Here is a 23,276-nt window from a genome sequence, read left to right as displayed (position 1 = left end):
GTCGCCGGTAATATCATTCAGCGCAGTGCTGGTTTTAGCAATCATCGACGCTGTTGGAACTTTGATTTGCTGAAAAAAATTAATTAAATAAAAAAAAATAAACCACTTTTTTGCATTCAATACCATTTCGTTTAGAAGAACGTTACCATCTTTTGAAATTTTGATATCACCAGAGCCTGATACTAACCTATAAATTAAAACAATGAACACCACCAAAATAAATAAACAAAACGAACATTTTCATTGTTCCTTTGGGCCCTAAATTGGTTCTCATAATTTCCAGTAAGCCTTTAGCAGCCACTAAATTGACTTGCAAAGCAACACCTCCGCGAGAAAACTCTACCATTGGATTAAATCGCAATAAAGATGCCATTATTAAGAGCTAAAAATAATAAATTTCAGGAATATAATTTAAAATAAGCATTTAATTCGTTAAAAAAAATACTCAATTTCATCACAGGAATAAAATAACTGAAAGGAAATTGCCAAAAACAATCAAAGTTATAAAGCCATCTAAAGCATTATAGTTGATAATTTATCAATGTTTATATGATGTTTTTGATTAAAAATTTAGTATTTTATACTGCTAAAAATTTTTATTCTAAACTTACACAATTTTTCACACACAGCACAATGAGAAATTCTACCGAATGCTACAGTAATATAAAACATTTTCAGGATAAAATAAGCAACCACTTAAATATTTTTATTAAAATAAATAATTCCCATTTTCCCAATTTTTAAAACAAAGTTCTTATTTATTATATAATTTGGAATAGTGATAGCTAACTTTTATCGCTTTAACTTTCCGATGACCAAAGCGGGGAAAATTTTGAGCTGGGTTGCAGTTTTTCCTTGATTTTTCTTCCGAAGGCTGTTCAACAGTCCTAATTCTTCCATTAGCTTCATTTTTACCTGTTTTATACTAATGTAGCAAAATCAAGAAATTTTTTTGTTTTATGCCCCCAAAAATTTGGTCACAATTTTGTGATTGGCTGTTCCGTGATAGGCTGTAGGTCATTTGATTGCTGATTGGCTGATGACTTATACCGTTTTATTGGCTACTCAGTTTTGATCAGTAATTGGGCGAGTGACTGGCACTATTTAATTCGCTACGGAACTTTGATCATTGATTGGATGATTTTTTTCATCAAAGTTTTCCCAAATACAGGGTGCATTGCAGGTTAATTACCGTATTTGGACATAATCCAATTTCTCATTTTTTGAAACGAAGTTTCTTAAAGATATAAAATGGAATGATGTTTTTTTCGGACTTGAAACAATGATGTTTTCAAATAGATTTGCGTTTTATCATTGAACTGAGTTCTATTAGTTCCCACTTATTGCAATTCCAGTGACTTTTTCAGCTTTTACTGATTCCTTCTGTAGTGTACGCTTATTTCAATAATTTAATTTTGGCATCAGACTGCTCTAAGACGCCGGTTACATCTAGATTTTTTTGTTACCTAACTCTTTCATCCAAACAAACACCTTCAGCTATGATCCATGGTTCAAGGACCACCTAAAATATTGATCAATCAATAAATATTCATCTTTAATATAATATGCAAAACTTTCTTAAAGAACTTACCGGTCGAGGTTCACCAGATGAATCTTTCAATTTCACTTCATAACCATCACCTACGTGTCGGCTGCTAGCAAGCATAGTCTTTACATCTTCTTCTTTCTCGAAAAGTAAATATGCACGTTCTAAACATAAAGCTCAATTAGTAGAATAAAAGAAGCGGTGATTAGCATTTCATCATCTACCATTGCTTGGACGTTCGACAATGCCACTGAACCAGCTCATCTCAAGTTTACCAAAGCATTGAAATGATTCAAGTACTTTACCTAAAACAAATCACTGAAGAACAAGGAAATAATTTCATAAACACAAATAATTAATTAATTTCATAACATGCAACACCTGAAGCATATTTCTCAGAAAGTTTTCCAACTAAAGTTTCAAAACAGTACTTAATATTTGTTGTTTTTCTTTATAAAATCTGCATTTTGGTTATGCAACGGGAGTTGTGTATAAAAAGGTTTAAATAGCATGAATATTTTAATAATATTAAACATTAAACTGAGCATACTTTTCGGCCATTCTATGGGCAGATCACGAACAAATTCTTTTCGTGAAATCGATAACTTTTCAGCAGCTTCAATAATATATTTGTCCAAAAACTGGGATGGCCTCCACAACGAAGGAAATTTCAACCCTAAAAGTAAACCGCAATTTTTATACAAGCAAATATTATTGTAAATGTTAAATCAATTTAATAAAAAAGGTCAGTGCAGTCAAGCGCATTTTTAATAACCTAAATTACATCAAACCACTTTGTTAAAAGGTGACAAAACTCCTCATGTACAGACCATAATTTCTCCACTTTCGCTGAAATACTCTGCGATCATCTGGGCAGATGCCATATCCGGAATGCCTTGGACGAAAACTGTATTATTCACTTCAGTCTTCTCTGTCTCTTTACGCTCGCCAATTTCTTCAAAAACAATTATACAAATAATTAATCATAAGCAAAGAAAATTTCATACGTTTCACACAGCCAATTTGCTGCTACTACTGAATATTCAATTAAAGCAATGCACAACATTTTTATGATAACTTTATCGTCTTATTACGCGCTTAAAATAAGTAAAAATTATAAAATTGAGAACTGCATTTAACAATAATGAAATGTTTACAATTTATCGTAATTTTTGAAAATAGAAAATATTAACACTTTCAAAAACAATTTTCAATTTCATTAAATATGCACCAAAAAATCAATTACTTTTTTTTACTATAGACATACAGTTCATACTGTGAGAAATAGCTTGCAAAAGTTTTACAACTTTCCTCAATAAATGCATTTTATTTTGAAAAATCTTTCATATTGCTTTTTTATTTTCATAATACTGCGTTAAAATTACTTAAAGAATAAGATAATATTTAGCGGTTTTTTGTTACAGACTTAATTTTTATTAACGATTACGTTGCTGTTTATGTTCATATTTTGCTGAAGCTGCAGTCAAAAACTTCATTATAAAAACCCACGTTGAACTCTGCAGTAACATGTCTGACTTAATTCGAGTAATACTTAAAGTAATTAATTCAATTAATTTCATAAATTACAATCTTTAAAATCGGCAAGCTGTACTGTGACTTACTAGGTTCCTCTGGTGAAGCTTTCATCTTTCAAGACACGGCACGAATCCAGTCCAATAATTCTCATTCTCTTTGTTCATATTCGGCAACGTGCAGACTGTTTAGCATTGACAACTAAAGAAAATTTTAATAAATTCAAAGTAATTTTAATAACAAATTCAATCAAAAAAATCATCAAATTCCAATTTAAAAATTGCTTACCATGATCTTTAGAATGATTTGAACTATGAGTACAATTTATTATTCACCTCAAAGATTAGCGAGCAACCAGTCAGTTAGACGGAGAGTTAAATAATGACAACTGTGAAAACTGATTCATTTGAAATGGATATCCATAAATTTCCATCATCATCCATATCCATTCATTCATGCCACTCCAGGTGGATGTCGACATGGGCACGGACATCAGGCAGTCGCTGCGTCAGTTCCAATACAATACGTCTTCCACAACCGGCCCTCATCAGCTAAACATACATCTTTCGGTGGGAGGTGCCTCAATGCGTCTGACACATTGCTTGCCCATTACCCGAAAGAAATGCCGTCAGCTCGCATGAGTTTCGTCAGCCTCTAGACCAGTTGCCGGACCACATCAATTCCATCACAGCTCGTCGATGCTCCAACGGCGTTGCGCATGGTGCCTCACCAATTACATGGCGAGCAATGGGAAGCATGTGAGGTCGAACCTCACCCGCGTCAACCGGTAGACCTTCATGGGGGCTGTGCAACACCCATCCTTCCGTATAAAACGGCACGTCCCAATCTTCCGGACGCAATTTGACCGGCAGATACATCTTCTCGGTGTCGGCTGCAGTGCGATCTTGGATCCTCGGAGCCAGAGAAGCGTGGTGACTATACGTTGTAATGTAACTTCGGTCCTGGGTCGAGACAGCTGTTCAAGGATGTACTGTTCCATTCCGCAGAGCCGTCGAACATTACCCGACATTTCTTCTTACCGTGATTGTCTTGCTAGACGGCCGGATGGGACAGGTTAACCATGTCCTTCCTGAGGGACCTTTTCTTCCATCCTCTTCTTCTGCCTATCCACCGTCAAGACAGGCACAGATGACTCCTGCGTACCCCTGTTCTTTCTCCGGGACGCGGTTCAACCGCCGGTTCAACGCTCTTAGCCTACTCAACGCGACTTCCATGCTGTCTGGCAGAGGGAACGAATCAAGTCTCCAGAGAATACTAACAGAATATCTCAATCCATCGCAGAGGATTCTTCAAATCATTTCATCACTGGATCATCCTTTCAGTCGTCGGCGGTCGGTAGGATCCTCTGCAGTCGCTTGTCTGCAGTCTGCTTCTGGCGGTTCTCGCGCTTGTTTGTGGCATCTCATTCGAGCAGCGCATTCAGCGCCTGTTCCGCTTTCCTCTTCGGAAAATCCTCTTTTCAATGTCCCTTCTGCAAGCAGACAATGCTAAGATGGAGCCTCTGCACACAATGCCATCTCTCCGGCACGGGGTGTCTCATAAACCGCGGACAATCATCGGTCAAATGATTCCCGCCACACACGAAACACTCCGATCCATATTGCACGGGCGCCACCGCGGTCCAAAACCATAATTCAGATTTCCCTCTTTTCTCATACTCCGGCTTTTCCTTCTTCAGAGTAGCTTTCGTTCGAGTTGCGTTGTCCGATTCTCTGATCCTGGCTTGATCTAACAAAAAGGCGAGAAACTCATTCGACGTGATCTCATCATCCATCTTGTCTGTGGCGAAGCCCTTTCAGTCGGTTACGGTCCCAGATCGAAGTTTCGTCTTTGTTATGAGCAAAAGTGGGTAAAAAGTGAGTGACGGCAAAAGTGGCCGTTCAGGCCACTAATCACATTTTTCCCATGAGCATTCAGCTGTATAAAGTGCCTATTCAGCTCATCATGCAGTCTCGTCAGCTGTGCAGCTCCGTCGTGCGCGTACGACTTTAATCCAACCAGGCTCAACTGCGGGAATATCCATGACTCTCCACGAAGTCCTGCAGTCAGTGAAATCGATTCTTGAGTGGCGCACAAACCGTCACACCTTCAATTGCCTTCAACGCCGGACCAGACAAACATCATCTCAGATAGTGGAGCTCTGTGATGTTGCTTAGGTCTTCCCGTAGATGGACACGCCTCAAATTGGTCCCAAAACGATTTAACTGCAGTATGTCGCCATCAGACTTCGGCGGCTAATTCTCATTCAGTTGTGGTTTCTGTTGTGACGTATCGCCCGCTTCCTCCTCATTTAAAAAAGTCGCAGCCTCAATACGCATCATGGACACTTCTTTCACCAGTGACCACCATTCTTGAAGCGGCGCTTCAAGAACGTCTTTGTCTGGAAGAGCGTCTTCTGACGGAACCTGAGCTCTATGCGCCTCTGCATAGTGCGCATTCAGGACGCACTTGACTGCTGTCCGTGAGGTGGCTTCTTCCACTTGCATCACAACTAGGCTGATCACGCCTTTCTAACGTCTCTGGTCGAGAATTAAGCGCCTTTTCGCCGTTTCTGCTTTCATCTCAAAAAAAACTTACTTCCGGTCTCTCGGTTCGTGGCACCAAATTATGTTGAGAATAATCGGGTTTATGATTCTCACGGTTAATCCAACTGTACGCGAGAAAGTTGGGTATGGCTAATTGAATCGCTGGCCCTTTTCCGGCTTAGAGGAGTTAGCTGCAATTTCAGAACAACAAAACACACGGAAGTTGATCAATCAGACGTAATCGCACTCAAAACCGTCAAAGCAATCTATTTATCGTACGCCTTCAATATATACATCAGGGGGGCGCAATCTGCGAATCGAACGAGCAGCCGAAAATGTGCGGCCGACGATGGACGATAATAAACTGAATAAATTTTCAGGAAAACAAAATATATCTTCTTATGCACCTCATTCCGTGCTTTTGGAATTGGCGTAAACGCGGTCGTAGGTAGATTTCCAAATCACATTGAACATAGGTGGATTTTCAATCAAATTGGATATCATTGGACAGTGTGGTTGGGCTCACTTGCGGCTGTTGTGACTTTAAGGATGCTGAATGCGGCCTCCAGTAGCCAGAAAGTTGCGCACAAGTGATATACATGATCCCGTTGCTGACTCACGCGTAAAAACGTGACAATGACGTGCAATCAACCAACTTCTGGTTATGGTAGCAGATTCTGATTATCAGGTTCGAGCAAAAGTGGTTTTAACAATCTTTTTCTTTAAATGTATTGTTTTCAAATTTTATATTTTTTAGTGATTAGCATTTTATAAACAAACTTCTTCCTAATTCTATATTTTTTATTGCAAAATGTAATAGCAATAACTGAACAGAAATGACAAAGAAAAATAAAATAGTGTTCCGCAGGGAACAGAAGAGGTACTGTAGCCTGGAACCTTCAGATCCTTAGTTGAAAGTGCCACTCAATTTGCACGGGATTACGCTCCACTAGGAATGGTAGCTATGTCATACTTCGAACTAGATCTGCTGGACAATGAATTCATGCTTCGGCCAAGCTAACGGTCACCTATATGCAACTCAGCTCGTTGGCCTACTCCAGGGATCTCCTGTCCAAGCCAGCCTCCGCCTGCTGTGTAAATTCGGTATCTTGCCATTTTGAGTATGGTTAAATTATAGTTAAGCGAATAACAAGGGTGATAAAAGACTGCTCTTTAGTAGAGTTTAGAGTTGTGTCTGTTACCGACTTTTCTGTCGTCGGCAGCTCGACGCTCAGGTTAATAATGGACTGTATTTGATTCAGCGGGAATTCAATTCTCCCAGCGACGTAATAAACTTATTACGTCGGTCTACACGAACTCTCAATTAGTTCGTTCTGGTAGCCTAGATAAGCTCCGCTCAACCAGTTCACAGAGAACTATTCGTCGAACGCGTCAATTCAATACAAGGGTTAAAGTGAATCCTTTACTCTTGTAGTCACAAATACAATACAAAAAAACGACACGCTCGTCTCTCAAAAATGGCAAATCTAGCACTACTCGATCACACGTTGTTGCCACGATTACAACGACAATACTACTACAGTACACTTTCGATGGTCAGGTATTAATCATTTCTTACTGTCTGTAACATACTCCCCCCGCGATGGGCGAAGTCCATCAGCATCTACTGCCGGTTCCAGTAAACGTAATTTACGTACTGATCGATTGTACGTTCCTTTGAGTGTCTTGACCTTCACTGTTCGAACTACTCCATCGCTTCCGGGGTACACTTCGATGACTCTTGCCATTGGCCACATGTGAGTCGGAACGTCGTCTTCAGAGACCAAAACGATGTCTCCGACGTGTGGTTCTTGTTTGCTTTTCGTCCATTTCTTCCTCTGTGATAAGTTTACGACATACTCGTTTTTCCAACGTTTCCACAGGTTGTCTACTAACGTTCGCCTGTACTTCCACCGTCTGGACAGTTCTTTTGTAGTCGGGGCTCCGTACGGGGGATCGTTATCTTCACCATGTGGTATTTCGTGTACGTTTCAGTATTCACGTCCGATTAGAAAATGGAAGGGTGTCAGGGGGTTCTGGTCGTTAGGATCGTCTCCTACGAAAGTCAAAGGTCTGCTGTTGATACGTGCTTCTATCTCACAAAGCACTGTCCGCAACTCGTCTTCTTCCAGCCGTGTGTTTCCCAACACTTTCTTCAATGATTCCTTTACCGTTCGTACTATTCTTTCCCAATAACCACCATTCCAAGGTGCTCTCTCGGTAATATATTTCCACTTTATTCGGTTTACAGTCAGGGCGGCTCTAATTTCAGACCACTGATTCTCACTAAACAAGTCTCGCAGTTCTTGATCTGCTTGTTTAAAGGTTTTGAAATTATCTGACTGTACAAGAACCGGGTATCCTCGTCTCGCCGCGAATCGGTGAAACGCGTTTAGAAATTGTTTCGTCGTCATGGATGTCACTAGCTCGAGGTGTATAGCACGCCTGACCATACATGTAAACAAACATATGTATGTCTTCACATGATTGTTTCTCATTTTGATATACACCGGTCCAGCAAAGTCTATACCAATGCGTTCAAAGGGTGCAGCAACTGTCACCCGGTCTATCGGAAGATCATTCATTATCGGTTCGTATGGTCTTGCAGACTGTCTTTTACAAATTCGACATTGTCTAACAATTCTTTTCACGGAGCTTCTACCTTTCAAGACCCAAAATCGCTGGCGTAAGTCGGTCAGGGTCTGTTCCGTGCCGGCATGCAGTGATCGCTCGTGGATTCTTTTGATAAGCAGCATCACTACCGGATGGGTTGATGGTAGAAGGATGGGATGTTTCCTTTCTGCGTCCATGTCAGAATTTTGGAGGCGTCCTCCGACTCTTAGCAGTCCGTTTGCATCCAGATAGGGATTGAATCTAGCTAATTTACCTTCTGGATTTTTTCCAGATTGAACGGCGGCTAGTTCCTTCTCGAAAGCCTCAGGTTGAACTGTCAGCAACCAAAAATTCTCTGCTTTGGCTAGCTCTTCTACGGTCAGTTCTGCGAACTTTCTTTCGTGTCGAGGTAGCTGTAGATTTCTAAAGAAACGAAAACAAAACGCAGTGACTTTTACCAGTTTTTCGAAGTTGCTGAAACGTGACGGTTCCAATCGATCGTTCTTCTCAATCACAGAAACGGCCAATGTCGTGATCTTGTTTCTGGCTTCAGCGCTTGACGTGATCTTAGATTGATCTACTCTTACGGATTTCTTTGGCCAGTTATCTACCGGCAAAGATAACCATGGGGGACCTTCCCACCAAAGTTGACTTTCTTCTAACCTCTTTAACGAACATCCTCTGCTTAGCATGTCTGCAGGGTTTTCGCCGGTTGGGCAATAACGCCACACACTGGCTTCTGTTAGCTGTTGAATCGATTCAACACGGTTTCTTACACAGGTCTTCCATTTGACAGCAGGGCTTTTTATCCACGAAGGCGCTACTTCACTGTCAGACCAGCAGACTATCTCGTCGATCGCAACTGACAATTGTTTTCCTACGTACGTCACTAGTCTAGCAGAAACTAAAGCGGCCAACTCATCATCACACGATAGTAGGATATCATTTCTTTCAGCTGGTGATTCTGTTTCAGGTTGATCCATGATTCCGATCGACTTTAATTCCCCAAATCTGTGATGCTTTTCGCAATCGCATCGTGGTCGCACATCTATACGCATCACTTTAACAGTGTCGGTATAGTTCGTTCTCGAATCTTGACCACAAAGGATCCATCCAAGTGTGGATCGCAGTGCTACTAGCCATTCGTCAACTACACATCTTCTATCATCTTCTATGAAATGGTAGTAATAATCGATTCCGATTAGAACATCGACATCGCGACGACCACGTGGGAAATCGTCAGCTAAGTTCAAGTCTTTCACATGTTCCCACATTGCCGGTGGATTTTCTTCCAATGTGTCACAAATCCGATTGACACAGTAGGCGTTGATCTGTTTGGCCTGACTATTAGGAGTAATTCCTTTTAGCGAAAAGGAGACTCTTCGTAGCTTCTTGTGGCAGGTGTTGTTTCCCAGTGTGGATATGCACACCCGTTCACTCAATCCAGTCAGTCCTAGGCTGTCGGCAATTCCCTTTGTCACGAACGAGCGTTGTGATCCTGTGTAGAACAAACACATAACTTTCGTATAGTTACCGTTCGGTGTGTATAAGTACGCTTTAGCTGTTTGCAAATACGTCCTATCTCGGGTGTCTCTTGTTCTATTGGCACACACCCTAACAGCGTTTGTTGGTTCACTTACATCGGTCGGTGTTGTTTCTGGGCTCTTCTCACTACGCTCATCTCCATGTGGGGTGCAGTTTTCCTCAGCTGCCCTCACGTTTCTATCTTCTGAAAGTAGTCGGTGTAAGCCGACCGAAGTCACATTCCTCGAATTGTGACTGCGTTTGCAATCAGTCGTGTCCTTGTCGTAGGCAGCGAAAACATAATCTATATTTTTTCGCTAATGTCCAACGTTCCGGTCTCGTCGCCTTTAAAAACAAGGGACATCCTTCTACATGGTGATTCTCTCGGCAAATGGAGCAAAGGTTTCCCGGCGCTACACTCGTGGAAAGGACCTTGTTGGAATGTCAGCGCTCTTTCTTCTTTATCTCGACTCCATCTCGTCTCCCGTACTTGTGGTTGTCCTGATGTACTCGTGCTTCAATTTCTGCATGTTTGTGTAAGAATACAAAGAACGTCTCGACTTCGTTTGGATCATCCTCAGATTCCATAATTTTATCTTCCCACAAGCTTAGTATCTTCTTAGGAAGGAGCCGTTTGCAGAGTGTCAGAATGATATCTGACGCAAACTGGTTCCCTAACGTATCTCTGTTCAATGCTCTCAGAGATCTCACGTGAGTCACCAGCTCATCGTGCAATTCACGCAATGTCCTATCTCCGTTTGGTCTAAGATCCGCGATGGCTTGGATGTGATGCTCGATTACTCGTTTCGGGTTTCCGAATCGAGATACGAGTGCTTGCCTGGCAATTGGGTAATTGTCCTGCGTGACCGCGTACCCATCTATTGCTTTCAACCCTTCACCTTCCAATAAGAATCTCAGGTATATAAATTTCGTCACATCAGCAAGCTCGGCGTTATCATGAATTCCTGCATTGAACTGTTCCCAAAATGATGGGAAGTCAAGGACCTAGCCTGTAAACTTAGGAATACTCCAAGTCAGAAGTTTGGCCGATGCTGAATTCAGGCTCGACTTCTTGGAGTCTACAGGTTCGGTATTCATCTCCAAATACCTCTCCGCTCTGCCACGGGCTGAGCGTATTTCCCTTTCGAAATCCATCCACCTTTGAGTTTCCTTCTCTATTTCATCGTCATCAGTAATGACGGCTTCCACCGCATCCTGCGCTTCTTGACAACGTTCTAAGAGTTTAGAAATTGAATCTAAGGTCATCTTGACGTCTATCCGTGATTCCGGTTGACGTATCAACGCGTCGAGGTCTTGGCAAAGGCGATTCATTCGCCCTTTCAAGCAGTTACGGCGACGGTTCAACTTAGCATAATCCATAGCTGCTCTCAAACGATCCGGCTCGGAGGACCAGAAATGTTACCGACTATTCTGTCGTCGGCAGCTCGACGCTCAGGTTAATAATGGACTGTATTTGATTCGGCGGGAATTCAATTCTCCCAGCGACGTAATAAACTTATTACGTCGGTCTACACGAACTCTCAATTAGTTCGTTCTGGTAGCCTAGATAAGCTCCGCTCAACCAGTTCACAGAGAACTATTCGTCGAACGCGTCAATTCAATACAAGGGTTAAAGTGAATCCTTTACTCTTGTAGTCACAAATACAATACAAAAAAACGACACGCTCGTCTCTCAAAAATGGCAAATCTAGCACTACTCGATCACATGTTGTTGCCACGATTACAACGACAATACTACTACAGTACACTTTCGATGGTCAGGTATTAATCATTTCTTACTGTCTGTAACAGTGTCTGTGTTTAGTAGACGTTTGTTGGTATTGTAAACTTGATTAATAAATCCCTATCCGGAGCATTTTGTTTTCCTGGTCAGCATTTGTTCGAACTTGAGTTGCCGCTAACGTCCATACCTGAAGTCCACTCCCTGAGCATCAGAAGTTGTTCAGCGAGAATTGGCGGAACATAATGTGGTAAAAACACCGTCGTTTGAGCCTGATAATCCGGATTTGCTACAGTGTGACTGTAATGTATTGTGATCCTAAGCGATCAACATATCTACAAAAGAACGCGCAGGAACATGATTACAGTAGTTTCACGTGACCAGTGTCCGTGCGTAGCTGTTTCCGCGTTCGCTCTGTGTGCATTGTTTTCCCTGTGTGCGTTATCTTTGTGTGTAATCTTTTGTGTGTTATACATTAGCTTGGTATTGTGTTGTCATTAGAAGTAAAGTCTCTATATACTTAATCAGTTCTCATACACAACATTGGCGACGAGGATGGGATTCATTAAAAAGGTACGTTGTTACCCGTATGACTACTGATTGACATGTTGGGCCACATCGAAGAGTTTGATATCTCTAAGCCAAAAGAATGGACGGCATACGCGTCCCGTTTGATTTTCTTCTTAGAGGCTAATAACGTGACTGATCCCGCGAAGAGAAGAGCCGTACTTTTGAGCTCTTGTGGTGGAGCAGTTTTCAACCTAATTCAAGCTCTCATTTCACCAGCTAGTCCTAATGAAAAATCTTTCGATGAGATTCTGTTCGTTTTAGAAGAACATTTCTCTCCGCAACCATCTGAAATTGTGAAACGCAATGCTTTTTAAAAGCGAAATCTGAAAAATGGGAAATCAATTTCTGATTTTGTAGCTGATCTTCGTCGGTTAGCCCAAGGTTGCAATTTTTCAGATTTAGAGATTATGCTGCGTGATCGACTGGTTATTGGCTTGAGAGAAGAAGAATTACAGCTCCGTCTGTTTTCTCGAAAAAATTTGACTTTCGAATCAGCCCTGGAAGAAGTACTATCAGCAGAAGCCGCCGCTCGACATACCCGAGAAGTTCGTGCTTCAGACAACACGTCATCTAACGTTTATCAAACACAAGCGAAAACAGCAAAACAAGCTACGATATGCCAGAGTTGTGGAGGCACACACATTCGATCTCAGTGTCGTTTCAGAAACGCTCGCTGCAGAGCTTGTCAGAAAGTCGGGCATATAGCGAAAGTTTGCCGGAGTAAAGCGAACTGACAGAGATAAACAAACTTCAAGCACACAGCAAACTCATTAGCATCCGTTGACAAGCTGGCCTCAAGGTTTCCTGATTCACTGCTACTAAACAATCTCAGAGCATCGGCAAAACGTGATCAATCATGCACGTCGTCACGAAAGATTAGAGTAACCGTTGTCATCGAAAACTTTCCGTGCGAAACGGAAATTGACACTGGCTCAGAATACACTATTCTCTCTGAATATGTTTTCCGAAAGTTGTCACAAGAAAGAAAAATTCAGTTGGAAACGATCACTCTTAAACTGGCAACTTTTCAGGGAGAACTGGTAAAAGTGAAAGAAAGCTGTTCGGTAAATGTGCAATATGGAAATATCCATCGTACACTGACGCTTATTGTCGCGAAAGGCCACTGTCCAAATCTGCTCGGATTTAATTGGTTTGAACCGCTTGGCATATATCTAAGCGGTGTACATCATTTGACATCAAATCCTCCACAAATTTCAGAAGTATTGCGAAAATACCGATCTGTATTCACAGAAGAATTGGGTATGTACGTTGGAAAACCAGTATCTTTAGACTTGGATCCAAACGTTACGCCGATTTGCATGAAGGCGCGAAAGGTTCCCTTTGCATTGAGAGAAAAAATTGATGCGGAATTGGATAAGCTGGTTGAACAAGAAGTTCTAGAACCAGTAGATCATCCAGTTTGGTCGACTCCAATCGTCACACCAGTGAAACCTGACGGAACCGTACGCATTTGTGGAGATTACAAATGCACTATAAATAAGGCTTTGAGAAAGCACGCCTACCCGATACCTGCTGTCAATCAATTGTTAGCGTCACTTTCAGGAGGAAAAGTTTTCGCTAAATTAGATTTAGCACAGGCATTTCAACAATTGACAGTTGACGACGCTACAGCCGAAGCGCAAACAATCATCACTCATCGTGGCGCTTTTCGAGTCAAACGTTTGCAATTTGGCATCAGCGCTGCTCCTGGAGTATTTCAAAATGTCATTGATAAAACCGTCGCTGGCATTCAAGGAGTGTTGCCATACTTCAACGACATCCTCATTGCAGCGAGTGATGAGAAAGAGCTAGCAAATCGTCTGGAAACCGTTCTTCACCGCTTCGCAAAAGCAGGACTGCGACTTAAATCAGATAAGAGTAAATTCTGTCTTCCGCGCGTTGAATTTTTAGGCTTCGAAGTTGACGCAACAGGAATCCATCCTGCTAAAGCAAAGGTGCAAGCAATTCAAGACGCTCCGGGTCTACTACCCGAGTGTACTTCAAAGGCATTCCGCTCGACGTTTGATTGGCCTTAAATTTCATTGGTTTTCATGCCGGCTAAATTTCATTAGTTGCTGTTGCGATGAGTTTTATTCGTTGTCGCAAACCAAAATTTTTACTGGCTGTCATTGTAATGCGTGCTATTTGTCAAATTTTGATTTCATTTCAATGGTCAGTTTTCTGATATTCAAAGCTTTACTATTTTATGATATTTATGTAGTAAAATTAATCACAGCTAATTATTTAATGAAATTCAGTGAAATGGTGAATTCACGTGATCTTTCTTACTAACAGCATCCATAACGTCTAAATTCAATTAATACTTTAATTTAAACTTATATTTAACTTCATCAAATTAAGAAACAAATTAATAGGAAGCAAACTTTTGAGCAAGGCCTTTAAAATGCTCAATATTATACACACAATAAACGAAGTCAGTTTAAATTAAAGTAAAGCGAATTTCTTAGATCTGATCAGCAGTTCTATGAATATAATTATGCACAAAAATGAAACCACAAGCAAATTTGTTAATCAACTTATAATTTTAAGGTGCTAGTCAGCTTTTAAATGTACAATTTAGCTATTATTAATATACATATAGAAGATAAACAGTTAAGCTTAGAATAAAAAAGTGACCATTAAAAAGAAACCAAAATGTGACAAATAGAATGCATGAAAATGACAACCAGTAAAATTGAGATTCGCAACGACATCTAATGAAATTTAGCCGCCGTGTAAACCAATAAAATTCAAAACCAATCAGAGTTCTACGCAAAATATACAACCAATCAAAGTGTGAAGCGGCATGTCTTTGATGAATATTCAGGGTCTACCCCATTATTGTCATCTGATGCGGTTCTAACACATTACGACGGTAAAAAGCCGTTAGTATTAGTATGCGATGCATCGCCACATGGTATTGGCGCGGTTCTTTGCCACAAGTTGTCATCAACGCAAGTAATTCCAATTGCGTTTTATTCACGAACATTATCCGCGACCGAAAGGAATTACGCACAAATTGATAAAGAAGCATTGGCAGTTATTGCTGGCGTAAAGAAATTCCATGAGTATCTGTATGGTCGTCAATTCACTATCATAACAGATCACAAACCACTGTTGGGAGTGTTCGTGCCAAAGAAGGAAACACCTCAAATTCTGTCACCAAGAATGTTACGTTGGTCGATTCTTCTGAATGCATACGATTATACCATAAATTACCGACCCGGCAAAGAAATAGCAAATGCAGATGCAGTAAGTCGTTTGCCAAAGCAATCAACAGAAAATGACGACTCACACAACTCAGTTATTCTTTTGTTAGAGACTATAGACATTTTTCCGCTTCACAGCAAGGATATTGCACGAATAACTGCAAAGGATCTGATTCTCACACGAGTTTTAAGCTGGGCATGGAGGGGATGGCTGAAATCTGTATCAGACGAACGACTGAAACCTTACGTGACGCGCCAACATGAAATCTCCATTCACAATGGTTGTTTGCTATGGGGCAGTAGAGTGATAATCCCACTCCAAGCACGTCACAAAATTCTCAAGGAATTGCACATAGGTCATCCAGGCATCGTACGAATGAAAGCACTTGCCCGAAGCTACGTTTGGTGGCCAAAAATGGACAGTGAAATCGAAAATTTGGTAAGAACATGCGAACTGTGTCAACAGTCGAGAGCTTCGCCACCACACGCGCCTGTGCACAAGTGGGAATCTCCAAGAACTCCGTGGTCTCGCATACACGTTGACTTAGCAGGCCCTATTTACGGCAAGAATTTCCTAATTGTCGTGGACGCCTTCTCCAAATGACGTGAAGTCAGAGTACTGAAAAACACGACATCCGAATCAGTGATATCATGCCTGAGACAAATTTTTAGTACCCATGGACTCCCTGACATTATCGTCTCTGATAATGGTACACAGTTCACTTCCCACACCTTTCAAGAATACGTAAACAAAGGTAGTATCAGGCACATCACGTCCGCCTCCTTTCACCCGTCGTCAAACGGTCAAGATGAAAGGATGGTCCGTATTACGAAGGAATGCCTAAAGAAGATGACACAACGTGACTGGGAATACAACCTCGCGAATTTCTTATTTTGCCAACATGTCACTCCTTGCACGACAACTGGCAAAAGCCCGGCTGAACTTCTGATGAACCGTAGACTCTGAACTGTTCTGGACTGATTACAACCAGACGTAGTACTGGAAGACCTTGATAAAAATTTTGAAAAGGTACGCACATTCCAAACTTACGATCAGGTATACGCTAGGAATTATTCTTCGGAGAAAACCTGGAAACCAGCGACAGTTGTGACTCAGACAGGCCCACCGTCCTACCAGGTACAGACCGAAGACGGTCAACTGTGGCCCAGACACATAGACCAGGTGAGAAAACGCTATGTGACTGCTGAACATAATCACAGTGCAGAGAAAATCGAATCACAGGAAGATAAAGCTGGAAAAAAAAACAGTTGAAGTTATACCTGAGGAAGATACAGCAGTTGTCACAACACAAAGAGAAGAAAATGCGGCAGCGTCACCATCACCTGATATTGAAAGTGTTGGACAACAGAGATCGTCTACGCGTAAAAGAAGACCGCCAGAACGGCTCAGAGACTACGAATGTTAAGGGGGAAGGGATGTAATGTATTGTGATTCAATGCAATCAAAAATATCTACAAAAAGAACGCGCAGGAACATATTACAGTACTTTCCACGTCACCAGTGTCCGTGCGTAGCTGTTTCCGCGTTCGCTCTGTGTGTATTGTTTTCCCTGTGTGTGCGTTATCTTTGTGTGTAATCTCTTGTGCGTTATACATTAGCTTGGTATTGTGTTGTCATTAGAAGTAAAGTCTCTATATACTTAATCAGTTCTCATACACAACAGTGACATAGCGTGATTTTTAAAAGGCTATTCTGAACTCATCCGCTTCCCAATTTCTCCAAACTCTGATTCTTTTGTACGACTGTACGGCGTTTGATCGGTAATTGTTTAATGACTTTTGCTATTTTATTGGCTAATTATGATAATGATTGGGCAGATAACTTTTGCCATTTGATTAGCTATGAAGCTTTGATCTATGATTACGTGATTGTTGTTTATCAACATTTTCCCAAATATGGGGGCATTTTTATTAAATTACCTTATATGGAAATAAATAATCATTTACCATTTATTGACATTATTTTTTAAGATATGGAGTAGCAGTGTTAGCTAACTTTTACTGCGTAAAGGTACTGTAACCATAAGAAGATGAATATTCATATGACTAATATTTAACATTTTTACATTTACTCACCCTTTGTGTGTATATTTTAAAGAGCAGAATTTAAAAAGATGTCTTGCAGTATTTGAAAATGGGCTTAAATAAGTGGTCATATTAGTGTATAAAATAAATGATCTTTCAGTTTTACATTTCATTGTATTGATATTAAATTAAATTGGCTTTAACTGACATATTAAATTGGCTTTTGTAATTTTATTTCTTCACGTCTATGCACACCAGCAGACTGCTTTGCGCAGTAACATCTGCTTTTCGTTACAAGCGCTTCTGAATTAGGCAAATACATAGTATACAGCTTCATATGACAACCACTCCAACAATCAATAAAAATTAACAAACAACCAACAATTAATAAGAATCAACAACAAGCAACAATCACTTAGAATCAACAACAAACAGATCTAAACTATATTACAATATATACAAAAAGGTGCTATAATCGTACAGATGATGAGATATGGCACTTAAAAATGTTCTATACTCATTTCATTACGCTGTAACCTACCGTACATTCCGAAACGGAATTTTAGCGGCCGGAAGCTACCTCCCGCTGGAAGTACTGGAACAAGGCTTCCATTTGACCCAACGTCCCAACATTTAAGATTTCGAAACCCGCGGGTACAAGGTTCACCGGCAAAAATGCCAATGCCATCAGCTTTTTCACCTTTTTTCTTACCTCCTGATTATGAATCAACATTTTTTAAGCCAAACCGGCCGACCTGTCCAAGCACAGCTTGGCAAAAGTGGAAGAAGGAACCTTGCACCCGGGTGTTGGGACGGCTGCCTTGAATAGCTGGGATCAAGGCTGTTTTGAAATCACAAACAAATTTTAGCCAGATTAAGTTTGACGCCAAGTTTTTCCGCTTTGGAATGGAGCACTTCAAATATCCGGTTATACATGGCAGATCTTTCCTAGCAGTCAAACAATATACAACGGGTAACTCGAACACATGAGGGGTGAACAACTGCTGGTGCCAGCATGAGAGAATGTTAACGGTCTGAACTCTGCACCAGCAGTTACTCCAAGCCAGTAGCTCACATCAGCCTCGATGGCAAAAATTAATGTATCATTCGTCGTCGAATGACACATTAAAAATTTGTTGGATTTTGTTGTTATCTGCAGAGCAGTGAGTCCCAGATCTTTCCGCCCGGTACATAGCTGCAGCACAGATTGAACTGAAAATGCTTTTGGCAAGCTTGGGGGAAATTTATCTGCAGCACATGCTTGTTAGTCTTGTGAAATTTCATAAAATTCTGCGTGATAAATTTTGACCTTGCTCATGATAATCACTGCACAGCTTTCTTCATTGTCAAACTAGTTGACAAGGCTAGCTCTGTTGCTATCGTAAAAAGTCATTACGTGTTGAATTATGAAAACAATGAATGACTCAGATAAACATGCTTATTTAACATCTGTTTGTTCAATTCTCTTCTTTAAGCAGTTCATTTGTTGCTTCTATATTTTTTGCAGAATGATGCAATTGGATAATAAAGATATTCAGTTTGTAAAGAACAAGACCATCAATTCTGTTTTTCTTCTATTTACGTCTTAGTGGTCATCACTAACTTGTTCTGTTTTCTGTGTCGTAGATTTGAGATTTATTTTCAAATGATGGGAATAAATAATGATGAAATTCGGTTTGTATCTCAAACAAGCAGCATAAACTAATACACAAAGGTTGGCGCTACAGCCTGAAGCGCACAAATCGTAATGACAAATACCCGTTGTAAACAAGGATAAAAGGAATGGTTTGACGTAGCACATTACCATTATTACGTCGCAGGAAATCCATTTTTCAACTTAGAAATTTGTCGCCTGTCGTAGCGCAATCAACCTAAATTTAGAACTGAACCCTTTTTAATGTTTTAATTATTATTGTACTGCCCATCTCTACACGCTGTACATATTGTAATAAAGTTCAGATTTGTAAGTTCTTGTAAAATGAAAGATTGCACATTATATATTCCCCACGCTTATAGCAAATAGCTGAGATTCTGTGAAAAATACTATGTTGATCAGCATAGACATGACGAAATAAAATTGCAAAAGCAAAATTGAAGTAATAAGATAACCTTCTGTAATCAGTGATATGTAAAACGTAGAAGCCTTTTCAAAGTATAATTTTTCAATTCCAAAAATAAATATACATTATTCCACATTGTAGGTTTAAAAGCTGTTTTAAAAATTGCAAAGTGATTACTTATATCCATATAAGGTAAGTAAGCTGTAATGCACTACATATTTGAGAAAGCTTTCATGAAAAATAATCATCCAATCAATGAACAGAGTTAAGTAGGAAATCAAATATTAATAGTCACTCGCCCAATTGCTGATCAAAATTGAGCAACTAATAAAATTGCACACTTTTTTAGCCAATTACTGACGTTCGCCGTAGAACCCATCAGCGAACAGTCAATCACAAAATTGTGGGCGAATTTATGCAAGCTAACTATTAAAAAAACAAATCTAATGCCAAACTCAACTTTTCAATAAACCTATACAATATGGAACCAGTAAATGATGAAACTTTCACGGGAATTCAAATAAAAGTAAACTGATACAACTGAATTTAGTGATTCAACAACTCCACGCATAAGTGAACAATAAAATAATTACCAGTGATCCAATTAATTTCTAAATTTCTGGATTTAATTCAGGAATACCACATCATACAAAAGGAAGCATTAAATTTTTAAAATAAGTGAAATTAAGGCCCCAAATGCGCATTGTTCACCCCGGTTAAAATTGACCTGGCTTTGATCATCAGAAGGACAAAAAACACTTTGGTAATTCGAAGGTTAAGATACGTTATATGTGGGGTGGACCTGATTACTCCCAACAAATTCCGCCTACGTTTTTTCAGTAAATTTCATTGCTTGCTGCTCTCATGCACGCAACTAAATTTCATCATTTCTTGTCCCACTTATACATTCTCTTTGTCAAATACTGATTTCTTAGCATCTAAATCCACCCTCTCCCGAATTCTTTTTGTTCGCTTAATATCAAAATTAAAACATGGTGTTCGCTTATGAATTTGCATAGTAACTATCCGTGACGTATCCTGTTCACTTAGCCAATTTAGATTTATGTAGTCCCTTCTCTAGGCAACCTAATCTCATCAGCCTGACAACCAATAAAATTTAGCTATGAGCATCAGCGCGACAACCAATGAAATTTTCATGAGGAAAAGTAGGCGGTGCTCATTCGGAAAATAAGTGCTAGATCCACGTTGCATTGCTTGACGTCACCGTTACGGCAATAAGTGACAGAAATGAGAACATAGTCATGCACAAAAAAGGTTGGTTGTTCTACGTATTACTTTTTGGTGTACGTATTTATTGTTGATGCAGAAAAGGCGACACGCAGATGTTCACCGGCTCAGGAACATCATACGCTACAGTTCTTAAAAACTACTCCACTGTACGCCTACCCCCCCCCCAACTATCATATTCTGCAGTCAGTGCGGTTAGGCGCTAATGCACTTCTTCACATTTATAATTTCTTATCTGTAAATCATTGGCGATAACGTGTCCTGATGTCTCCTGCTGATTCAACGTTTGCGCTGATTCCTACTAATCAATCAGCAATTGGAGCAGTTCATAAATGCTGAGGTGATGTTTCCATACGTGCCGGTTCATTCTGAAGTGTCATCCTTCTTGCGCATTGCTTCTGCGTATCTGTACATATATTACATTCCATAGATCAAACATTAAAATAATTAAACAATGCTACTGCAGCACAGCTGGAAACCCAAACAACATCACACATCAGAACGCAGAATACGAAGCGTAGATCTGTCAGCAAAGGAGACGATGAGAAACCCGCATGCCGTTTTGAGACGCTGTACTTATTTGCACGAGACATTTTACTTTGACAAGGTGTTGGTGGAGCTGCTTGATACCTGATGCCACACCTGACACCAAAAGGACGTCGTCACTGATATCGTCTGTAGCCAGGTTAGCGACGGTACCCTTTGCCATGTCTGAGAACTCTATCACCGCGTGCCACCTTATGACGTATCTACTGAGACGACGACCCAAGACAGTGAAGACGACAACTTGATCATCTGTTCTCCCCTCTGCGACGCTATGTATTCAGGATCTGACCACAGCCCCTCAAAAGCACTGACAACAATCTCAGACACTCCACCAGCATCCAGAGGCCTGCTACAAGCTCTTGCTAGAATATCTGGGAGGAGTGTACCTGCGGAAACCAATCCTGACCTTTCATATTATAAAGGCTATTGATAGAGTACTACTGTATGTGTGCAATATGGAGAAATTGATTTTAGTAAAGCTCACTTACATTGGCATAGTAAAGTAGCTTCCCTGGATACCTTTTGACATCTTGATATGCTCACTATATATTCCTTGAGCCATCTTCTCCTGAATTGAGCAAGCAATTACTGATGACAATGTCACCTTTTCCTGCTTGCTGCGCGTTGATAAATGCGCATAGCTCAGTTGATAAATATCTGTGTATCTGATATCCAGTAATTCAGAGTTAGTGAGTCGTGGTCTTGTAAATCATCGTTCAGACAGTGTTTTCCCTCGGAGCATTTTCCCAAGCATCCCTAATAACAATATTTATGCTCTGTTTCAATATATACAGCATTTATTCTTACATTCGGAAGCAGATACAAATATGTTGGCTAAAAGCACATTACAGGCTAGTATCTACCGTAAACAGAATTTAAGCTCCACTCTGCTAATGACTCCACTCCACTTCTTCATGATGAATTTTCAAAGTTTAATAAAAACAATGAATTTATTGAAATTACAAGCAGCTTATCATATAATATAATCATCATAATAATTAACATATAATCAATAATAGCTGAATTAAATTGTGAATATTATTATCCATTACTGTTGATAAAGAAATGTAAGTTCGCATTGATATTACTGCATTACAGTATAATGTTAATAAAAGGGGTAGACCCGATTTCCCCGCAGACTGTGACTACTTTTTTGCAGTAAGATTTCATTGGTTGCTGTTCTGACGCGTGCCAGTAAATTTCATTTGTTGTCACTCCTTTGCATTTTATTTGTCAAATATTATTTCATTTTATTTGTCAATTTTTATTTCATAGTATTTGTCAAATTTTATTTCTAACCTTTTGACTGTTTTATAATAATTCTGTTGTTCTCAGATTGAGGAAAGTAAGAGAATGAAATTACTATGAAAAAATAAAAAAAAACAATACAATGCCATACAGATACAGTGCAATGCAGTACAAGTATAATACAACGCACCACTTGAATGGTCGCATTAACCTTTATCTTACCGAATTTTTATGCGTTAAGTTTATATTGTATTCAAGGCTTTTCTTATAATTTAATAATGAGTAGAACTGATTTCCCAAAGGAAACATCGCCTGCTTTTTCACATTTAAATGAATGGTTGTGGCTCTAAGAAGTTTCATTTGTTAAATATTCGTTTTTTATCAATGGTAAGTTTTCTAATTCAAGATTTTGCTGTTTTTAATTTATGTATTCATGGCAGCATGGTTGATAATTTTTTTAACTTTATGATATCGCATAATTTTTATAGAAAAAACTGAATTTTTTGATTGATAAAAAAAAGGTAGATGCTGTTAATATAGACGCAGCGCAACATTAAATGGTGCGAAACAAATAAGTTGATAAAAAGCAAACTTATGAAAAAAAAACAGTCATTCTGCTTTCTTTCTGTTAGCATCATCAAAGTGCTTTACTTTGATCTTGCCAAGTGCATAAATACTGTTCAAAAGAATGTCAACCAACAGTTACTTTGCTTGTCAGATAAATTTCGTTTCAGCTAGCAATTAAATGAGATTTATGCATTAGATGCTTTTCCGTTTGCGAGAAAATGTTCTGATGAGTAGCTAATGGCGATTGTAATACATGCAAAATAAAAATGATGAGTGACA

At 39.8% G+C, this 23,276-nt stretch overlaps 8 protein-coding genes across 8 annotated transcripts; 2 read left to right on the top strand and 6 right to left on the bottom strand.

Moving 5' to 3' along the window:
• Positions 1–41: 41 nt before the first annotated feature.
• Positions 42–909, bottom strand: Tsp_11127 (hypothetical protein). The gene is made up of 5 exons (XM_003381981.1): positions 806–909; positions 671–695; positions 237–382; positions 104–187; positions 42–69 (listed from the first exon to the last, which is right to left on the bottom strand). Exons 1-5 carry the CDS (start codon positions 907–909, stop codon positions 42–44), a joined length of 387 nt encoding a protein of 128 aa, XP_003382029.1.
• A 553-nt stretch (positions 910–1,462) lies between these two features.
• Tsp_11126 (hypothetical protein) lies at positions 1,463–3,042 on the bottom strand. Its single transcript, XM_003381980.1, has 6 exons — positions 2,988–3,042; positions 2,391–2,501; positions 2,097–2,222; positions 1,771–1,851; positions 1,592–1,710; positions 1,463–1,522 (listed from the first exon to the last, which is right to left on the bottom strand). The coding sequence occupies exons 1-6, from the start codon at positions 3,040–3,042 to the stop codon at positions 1,463–1,465; spliced, it is 552 nt and encodes a 183-aa protein (XP_003382028.1).
• Positions 3,043–3,726: 684 nt separating this feature from the next.
• Tsp_11125 (conserved hypothetical protein) lies at positions 3,727–4,109 on the bottom strand. The gene is made up of 2 exons (XM_003381979.1): positions 4,072–4,109; positions 3,727–4,015 (listed from the first exon to the last, which is right to left on the bottom strand). Exons 1-2 carry the CDS (start codon positions 4,107–4,109, stop codon positions 3,727–3,729), a joined length of 327 nt encoding a protein of 108 aa, XP_003382027.1.
• Positions 4,110–4,144: 35 nt separating this feature from the next.
• Positions 4,145–5,256, top strand: Tsp_11124 (putative 50S ribosomal protein L27). The gene is made up of 2 exons (XM_003381978.1): positions 4,145–4,490; positions 5,039–5,256. Exons 1-2 carry the CDS (start codon positions 4,145–4,147, stop codon positions 5,254–5,256), a joined length of 564 nt encoding a protein of 187 aa, XP_003382026.1.
• A 1,937-nt stretch (positions 5,257–7,193) lies between these two features.
• Tsp_11123 (putative integrase core domain protein) lies at positions 7,194–11,142 on the bottom strand. Its single transcript, XM_003381977.1, has 6 exons — positions 10,791–11,142; positions 10,316–10,727; positions 10,195–10,277; positions 8,697–10,066; positions 7,686–8,651; positions 7,194–7,463 (listed from the first exon to the last, which is right to left on the bottom strand). Exons 1-6 carry the CDS (start codon positions 11,140–11,142, stop codon positions 7,194–7,196), a joined length of 3,453 nt encoding a protein of 1,150 aa, XP_003382025.1.
• A 1,338-nt stretch (positions 11,143–12,480) lies between these two features.
• On the top strand, positions 12,481–16,709 carry Tsp_11122 (reverse transcriptase family protein). The gene is made up of 5 exons (XM_003381976.1): positions 12,481–12,618; positions 12,829–14,053; positions 14,838–15,721; positions 16,340–16,465; positions 16,509–16,709. Exons 1-5 carry the CDS (start codon positions 12,481–12,483, stop codon positions 16,707–16,709), a joined length of 2,574 nt encoding a protein of 857 aa, XP_003382024.1.
• An 830-nt stretch (positions 16,710–17,539) lies between these two features.
• On the bottom strand, positions 17,540–18,454 carry Tsp_11121 (hypothetical protein). The gene is made up of 5 exons (XM_003381975.1): positions 18,297–18,454; positions 18,084–18,169; positions 17,870–18,043; positions 17,744–17,765; positions 17,540–17,675 (listed from the first exon to the last, which is right to left on the bottom strand). The coding sequence occupies exons 1-5, from the start codon at positions 18,452–18,454 to the stop codon at positions 17,540–17,542; spliced, it is 576 nt and encodes a 191-aa protein (XP_003382023.1).
• A 2,545-nt stretch (positions 18,455–20,999) lies between these two features.
• Positions 21,000–21,744, bottom strand: Tsp_11120 (conserved hypothetical protein). The gene is made up of 2 exons (XM_003381974.1): positions 21,671–21,744; positions 21,000–21,042 (listed from the first exon to the last, which is right to left on the bottom strand). Exons 1-2 carry the CDS (start codon positions 21,742–21,744, stop codon positions 21,000–21,002), a joined length of 117 nt encoding a protein of 38 aa, XP_003382022.1.
• Between the last annotated feature and the right edge of the window lie 1,532 nt (positions 21,745–23,276).

Source organism: Trichinella spiralis (assembly GCF_000181795.1).
Source record: "Trichinella spiralis strain ISS 195 chromosome Unknown Scfld1, whole genome shotgun sequence".
NCBI classification, from domain to species: Eukaryota; Metazoa; Nematoda; class Enoplea; order Trichinellida; family Trichinellidae; genus Trichinella; species Trichinella spiralis.
Note: the sequence above shows the minus strand (reverse complement) of the source record. Positions and strands in the feature narration are given on the sequence as shown.

What these genes read in the sequence shown, in the direction of transcription:
- Tsp_11127 (XM_003381981.1), bottom strand. Translation starts at nt 909, where the DNA reads ATGAAGCTAATGGAAGAATTAGGACTGTTGAACAGCCTTCGGAAGAAA. An exon ending in CCCAAAGGAACAATGAAAAT is followed by an intron (nt 188 to 236) that starts GTTCGTTTTGTT and finishes TTTAATTTATAG; the next exon opens with GTTAGTATCAGGCTCTGGTG. An exon ending in GTATTGAATGCAAAAAAGTG is followed by an intron (nt 70 to 103) that starts GTTTATTTTTTT and finishes AATTTTTTTCAG; the next exon opens with CAAATCAAAGTTCCAACAGC.
- Tsp_11125 (XM_003381979.1), bottom strand. Translation starts at nt 4,109, where the DNA reads ATGTCGGGTAATGTTCGACGGCTCTGCGGAATGGAACA. An exon ending in CGGCTCTGCGGAATGGAACA is followed by an intron (nt 4,016 to 4,071) that starts GTACATCCTTGA and finishes TACAACGTATAG; the next exon opens with TCACCACGCTTCTCTGGCTC.
- Tsp_11124 (XM_003381978.1), top strand. Translation starts at nt 4,145, where the DNA reads ATGGGACAGGTTAACCATGTCCTTCCTGAGGGACCTTTTCTTCCATCC. An exon ending in TTCTGGCGGTTCTCGCGCTT is followed by an intron (nt 4,491 to 5,038) that starts GTTTGTGGCATC and finishes GTGCCTATTCAG; the next exon opens with CTCATCATGCAGTCTCGTCA.
- Tsp_11121 (XM_003381975.1), bottom strand. Translation starts at nt 18,454, where the DNA reads ATGTGTCATTCGACGACGAATGATACATTAATTTTTGCCATCGAGGCT. An exon ending in GCCAAGCTGTGCTTGGACAG is followed by an intron (nt 18,044 to 18,083) that starts GTCGGCCGGTTT and finishes ATTCATAATCAG; the next exon opens with GAGGTAAGAAAAAAGGTGAA. An exon ending in ATTCCGTTTCGGAATGTACG is followed by an intron (nt 17,766 to 17,869) that starts GTAGGTTACAGC and finishes AATATAGTTTAG; the next exon opens with ATCTGTTTGTTGTTGATTCT.
- Tsp_11120 (XM_003381974.1), bottom strand. Translation starts at nt 21,744, where the DNA reads ATGGCTCAAGGAATATATAGTGAGCATATCAAGATGTCAAAAGGTATC. An exon ending in AGCTACTTTACTATGCCAAT is followed by an intron (nt 21,043 to 21,670) that starts GTAAGTGAGCTT and finishes ATATATGTACAG; the next exon opens with ATACGCAGAAGCAATGCGCA.
- Tsp_11122 (XM_003381976.1), top strand. Translation starts at nt 12,481, where the DNA reads ATGCTGCGTGATCGACTGGTTATTGGCTTGAGAGAAGAAGAATTACAG. An exon ending in CCGCTCGACATACCCGAGAA is followed by an intron (nt 12,619 to 12,828) that starts GTTCGTGCTTCA and finishes ACAAACTTCAAG; the next exon opens with CACACAGCAAACTCATTAGC. An exon ending in AGCAATTCAAGACGCTCCGG is followed by an intron (nt 14,054 to 14,837) that starts GTCTACTACCCG and finishes AAAACCAATCAG; the next exon opens with AGTTCTACGCAAAATATACA.
- Tsp_11123 (XM_003381977.1), bottom strand. Translation starts at nt 11,142, where the DNA reads ATGGATTATGCTAAGTTGAACCGTCGCCGTAACTGCTTGAAAGGGCGA. An exon ending in GATCCAAACGAAGTCGAGAC is followed by an intron (nt 10,278 to 10,315) that starts GTTCTTTGTATT and finishes CAGAAATTGAAG; the next exon opens with CACGAGTACATCAGGACAAC. An exon ending in TCAGCAACTTCGAAAAACTG is followed by an intron (nt 8,652 to 8,696) that starts GTAAAAGTCACT and finishes AGAAATCTACAG; the next exon opens with CTACCTCGACACGAAAGAAA.
- Tsp_11126 (XM_003381980.1), bottom strand. Translation starts at nt 3,042, where the DNA reads ATGAAGTTTTTGACTGCAGCTTCAGCAAAATATGAACATAAACAGCAA. An exon ending in ACATAAACAGCAACGTAATC is followed by an intron (nt 2,502 to 2,987) that starts GTTAATAAAAAT and finishes TTGTTTTTGAAG; the next exon opens with AAATTGGCGAGCGTAAAGAG. An exon ending in CGCAGAGTATTTCAGCGAAA is followed by an intron (nt 2,223 to 2,390) that starts GTGGAGAAATTA and finishes GTTTACTTTTAG; the next exon opens with GGTTGAAATTTCCTTCGTTG.